This window comes from Pollicipes pollicipes, unplaced genomic scaffold, assembly GCF_011947565.3.
Source record: "Pollicipes pollicipes isolate AB1234 unplaced genomic scaffold, Ppol_2.1 Scaffold_4740;HRSCAF=5597_pilon_pilon_pilon, whole genome shotgun sequence".
In the NCBI taxonomy this organism is placed as follows: domain Eukaryota; kingdom Metazoa; phylum Arthropoda; class Thecostraca; order Pollicipedomorpha; family Pollicipedidae; genus Pollicipes; species Pollicipes pollicipes.
In genome coordinates this window covers 19,689,365-19,694,633 of record NW_023596545.1, presented here as the reverse complement: position 1 = coordinate 19,694,633, position 5,269 = coordinate 19,689,365, and the positions used below count along the sequence as shown (strand labels likewise).

The window sequence follows — 5,269 nt, the reverse complement described above, 5'->3', positions numbered from 1 at the left end:
GTATAGTGGTTTGATCGGGCAGCACTGTACCGCGTGACGGCACTCGTCAGCTTAGACGGCCAATTCGGCTTCGTATCCATTTATCTGGTAATATCTAAGCCTCTAGCTTAATATTTATCAGAAACTGACAAGGATCAATAACCCTTGAGCGTCAAAAACGCTAGATGTCCGAAACTTTGGATGCTGCGAGATGGGATGTTGTGATTATTCTCTGTCCATGGACATCGAACGACTTTTGGTTTATTTTTGTTGTAAACTCCAAATGTTTCAATACTCAATACGCATCCGTTTCTGGGGCGCCGATAATGTAGTGATTAACGCGTAGCGTTAACCATTGCGCGCCTGGGAAGGGGGAGGTACGGGGTTCGATTTCCTGCGGTGCCCGCCCTTCCCGCGAGGACAAGCAGACACCATATACTCCCAGCAGCTAAGTGCATCGAAAAGCCCCAATGACGACGACGCGTCGGCTCCGAGTGGGGAATTCTGCATCGCACACGGCACGCCCTACGCCGCGGCCGTGCCATTCCGGCTCCGCTTCGTCCGTCCAGCCTTCCCACAGCTGGGGAGCCAACTCGCAGCGCTGGCACTCACAGCGCATGTTCCGCGTCCCCCCACCCCCTTAGTACCGCAGCCACGCCTTCCCACTAAGAGGATCAGGCGCTACGCTAAAGCAGGCACCATTCGCTGATGGCCGTAGACTTGGTAAGTTTGTACTTCCGACAAACAACGGCCGCCATGCGGTGTTTATTGAGTACTCGAAAACCACACATTTCTTGACTCCTTCACAGCGTACAGAAACACAAGAACACAAATTCACGTTCGAGCCAAGAGGAGGTTCAGCAGTAACTGGCGTGCCTATGGCATGGCACCTCCAGCCGCCACACCGTCACCCGAATCGACACAATTTTAGCGTCTCACTTTTTCAGGATAATCGATTTTGTATCTTGGCAGCGCCAGCTGTTCTCACTCTTACCCTGGTGGCCGTGTTCTGAACAAATTAACGTTAGCATACCGGCTGCCGAGGTCCGGGGCATTTCGCGAACTAGAAATGCATTGCACAAAATCGTGATTTTGCATTCAAAATGCATTGCTTATAATTCGTTTATAAAATTGCTGTTTCTTCCAGAGCCTGCCAACCTGTAGATTCATCCCGCCCGTAGTGCAGGGTACCGGCACGAGCCCAAAACACTGTACAAAATGGATTCATTGGTGCCCTCTGCCACCCACACTTCCGAACAGCCTCTATCCTATCTAAACAGCGAATTTGGTCGGTACGCAGCTGGTCGACAAAATTGCGACGCATATGACGAGACCACGAGCGGAACATGCCTCACTCAACGCTGGTCTGAACAGCAGAATGCACACATGATTGCACACAAGTGCCTGATTTTCCGTTTTCATGTACGCAGGTTACTTGTTTGCATCGCAAGGTACATTACATATCTCGCACATGACACTGCCCGAAACAAAGGCCAAGAAGTTGGTCAATGTTCAAAACAGACGGCTGCAGCAACGATAATTAATACCAGGAGAGACCATTCATGCTGGACGAAAGATACGACGGCAAGTGCTCTGGAGGAAGAAAGGCGGGACCGTTTCAACGTTCGCGGATGCCACAAACAAGTTAGTACCCACTTCAGGGATGACGGCGATACGCATGCGCCGGTCGAAGGGGTCATGGTCTCAGGCTGGCCTGCGGACGAGTAGGTGTGGGAACGCAGCCAAACGTTCGCCCGTTCAAGGTGACGTCCCAGTGGGTGAGACGATCGCGCGCAACCCACCGGAGTGTGACACTCGCATCCCATCCAACAGTCCCATAACCGTCTCCTGCTCGCTCGCAGAACCCAGCTGGGATCAGGATAACTCGCATGAACGAAAAACAAACGTCCTCGAGTGCTCCCACAGATTCCCAAGTACGTCAACAGTGATGAAAGAACATATAGAAGAAAACTAAGGTCTTAGCCTGTCGGCATCCAACCCGAGCCTCCATCACGACTCCACAGCACGGACCACAGGCCTCTCCACGCAACAAGCGTGCGCCGCCTCGCCGTTCCCCACAGGGCTGCAGCGCCGCGTCGGGCGCGGTCACTCGAGCTCCGACGGCAGACTCATCATGTGGTCGATGTACTTGAGCAGACCTCCCAGGCGGGCGCCCACCGTCTCCTGGTCGAACGCGGAGCAGTTGGTGACGATGCTGTGGAACGACTCGTCCAAGCGGCCGTCGCCCTTCAGCGTCCTCACATATGTCTCGCACCTGCCGGCGGTACCAGGGGCGCTCTGTCAGCCGCGGGAGCCAGACTTCCCGCACACACCCCAGCCGCGGGAGCCAGACGTACCGCACACACTCCGGCCGCGGGAGCCAGACGTACCGCACACACTCCAGCCGCGGGAGCCAGACGTACCGCACACATTCCAGTCGCGGGAGCCAAACGTACCCGCACACACTCCTGCCGCGGGAGCCAGACGTACTGCCCAGACTCCAGTCGCGGCCCCAGCCAGACGTACCGCACACATTCCAGTCGCGGGAGCCAGACGTACCGCACACACACCAGCCATGAGAGCCAGACGTACCGCACACACTCCAGCCGTGAGAGCCGGACGTACCGCACACACTCCAGCCGTGAGAGCCAGATGTACCTCACACACTCTAACCGCGGGAGCCAGACGTACCCACACACGCTTCAGCTGCGGGAGCCAGATGTAACCACAGACACTCCAGCCGCAGGAGGCAAACGCGCCTCACACACTTCCAGTCGCAGAGCCCTACGTACCCACCCACACTCAAGCCAGACCCTGGGCTGACGTTCCGTGAGGCTTTCATGCATCGTGTGCGGCAAGATCACAAGTGCCTTCGTTGATGGCACCTTTATGAAATAACCCACGTGGATCCAACCACAAATCAGACCAACTTTTTGCGATTAGAATGAGAGGTACAAATGCTGTGATAGTGCCATCTTGTGTAGCTCCATTGCAGGTCCAGCGCCCCAGCAGATCTGGCGAGCAGTGCAGCAGTCCGGACTGGACGGAACGGTGGCGTCCCCTGCACACTCACGTGACCCTAGCCTCGGCCGGGTTGTGGCGCGCCGTCAGGATAAGCTGGTCGATCCAGTTGTTGACCATGTGCAGCGCCACCTCCTGGTCCGGCTCGCGACCCACGTCGATGTTGATGTCGACGTTCAGGCACTGTGCCACCAAGCTCTCGCAGGTGGCGTTGGCCGTCTCCCGGTCCCCTGCAGCAGAGAGGGGACCCCACTCACCGGTCTGGGAGAGTCGTGGTCGTCTAGCGAGCGCGACGCGTGGAACCGCCACGCACCCACAGAGACATATAATATACAGAGCACAGCATACATGTGCAGACTGGAAAGGCAGCATGCCATGTCAGCCATGTCAGAGATCAAGAGTCAAACTTCAGGTGTTTGGCTACTTCATCCCATATATAGCCTTGAACCGCAGTGCAAACTTGCACAAGTCCAACTAGCAGTGAGATAAAAAAGGTCAGTGTGCTTGGCTCACTTCACAAAGTTTCAGGTCTAACCCACCATCAGACATCTACACACTTTGAGAAGCATCCACCACTGTGACACCAATACATTGCCAGCTATGGGCCTATGCCACTGGGCATCTCCTGGGTGCAAACCAAACATTTCCTGTCCAAGCTTCAGGCTGCTGCCCATTCCCCAACATCTAGCATACAACACAGCTCCCCATCCATCCATAAGCAACAGCCTGGTCCTCATCAGTCAACAGCCACTCACTGGGGCTAAGGCTCTGCAGGCTCTCCTCATTCTGCAGGATGAGCAGCGTTTCTAGCAGCGCGTCACGCTCCTGCTGCACACGCCGGGCATCACGCATCAGTGCCTCCAGCTGACGCTCCACCAACTGCAGGGTGCGCTTGACAGGGCAGCCAACAGAGGTCGCTGCATCACCACTCCCTGCAGGGCACTCCTCGGTCTCCATGGGATCCGCTGGCCTCTGTTGGACAGGGCAGAGCTCAGTGGACAGAGGGAAGCTGGGTGAGGCAGGCAAGCATGCTATGACTACCACACATCTGCTGCTCTCTGCCTAGTGACCAGACACTCAAGAGATTGACTCCCTTTAGCTGGAAGAGGCAGGAGCTATGAACAGCTAGGCTAAACCACTCACCCAACCATGACCTACCAGGTTCTCTTTCCTTATTCAGAAATATTTTTAGGCTTGTGGTCTTGAAATACTTTGAGGGCCTTATTTTAATGCTGACCATGTTGGCATGGCTGAGGCATGACAGCAACCACTTTGACACCCCATTCACTGAATGCAGAACCACTATTTCAAGAAATTGTGATGTTGCAACAGAAATTTTAGGCAAATACCATCTCAAATATTTTTTCACCTTAAAATTGATTGAACATTCAGCATTAACAACTGTCCTGGTCTGAGTGCAGTATAAGCAGGCATGAAGCCCAGTGCACCATGTCACCAGCCAGTGGGTGAATTTCCTGCAGACTGGGCCCAAGCCAATCCAGAACCCATCCCCTTGGCTATGGTACGGTCGGATAGCGAGCAACTGGTTTTATGGATCCCATCACACAGGGTCAGCCACGGACAACCACGAACAAGCTATCATAGCATACAGATACACGGAAACGTGATTAACCAGCCACCCAGAAACTCCTTCAGACAGCACACGCACTTACCTGGGGTCCACAAACGCACTGCAATTGCACGTTACTGTCGCGAAGGTCACGACTGTTGGGGACAGGCAGCTGCCTTCCCTTCCGCTTCTCCAAAGTCCAAACGCCGATCGTTAATCGACCAGACGCCTTCCGCCCACACTGCCCCTCCCGGCGGCTAGCCCACCCCAAACAACTGTGATACAGGGCTGGGTGGTGGAGGCAATCACTCCAACTCCATACCGGAATACTCTGGAGCTGTGACGTCACGTTATACCCCGAGCAGCCCCGAAACATCGAGATGCACGTGATTGGCTGGCTGGCCTGCAATCATAATGCATCTTCCATTCGATTAGAAATATGACTCTACACAGCCATCGGCTTAATTTAGCTAGCGGTAATTATTCCTAGAAAGGTGGGCTGCACTTTTTGAGGATTGTCTCATACGCTCCCAGCTGAAAAACACTCTCTCGTCGACCATTTGTGAGCACTTCTGGCTACACCCTTGCTCTCATTGGCTGAATTTGGCAACTGATGTCCTTACTCACGGTTTTGTACAGCCAATCACTTTGCTCAAGGTCGTTTGTTTTGTTTTGTTTTCACTCAAGGTTTTGCGCATC

At 54.3% G+C, this 5,269-nt stretch overlaps 1 protein-coding gene across 1 annotated transcript; it reads right to left on the bottom strand.

Annotated features, from left to right (window-relative positions):
- Positions 1 to 721: 721 nt before the first annotated feature.
- Positions 722 to 5,032, bottom strand: LOC119098500 (uncharacterized). The gene is made up of 4 exons (XM_037221442.1): positions 4,674 to 5,032; positions 3,756 to 3,972; positions 3,053 to 3,230; positions 722 to 2,254 (listed from the first exon to the last, which is right to left on the bottom strand). Exons 1-4 carry the CDS (start codon positions 4,944 to 4,946, stop codon positions 2,086 to 2,088), a joined length of 837 nt encoding a protein of 278 aa, XP_037077337.1. The 5' UTR covers positions 4,947 to 5,032; the 3' UTR covers positions 722 to 2,085.
- Positions 5,033 to 5,269: the final 237 nt, after the last annotated feature.

Coding starts and splice junctions, on each gene's coding strand:
- LOC119098500 (XM_037221442.1), bottom strand. CDS start 4,946: ATGTTTCGGGGCTGCTCGGGGTATAACGTGACGTCACAGCTCCAGAGT. Junction 3,973..4,673: donor AGTGCGTTTGTGGACCCCAG/GTAAGTGCGTGT, acceptor CCTGTCCAACAG/AGGCCAGCGGATCCCATGGA. Junction 2,255..3,052: donor CCGGCCGAGGCTAGGGTCAC/GTGAGTGTGCAG, acceptor TACCGCCGGCAG/GTGCGAGACATATGTGAGGA.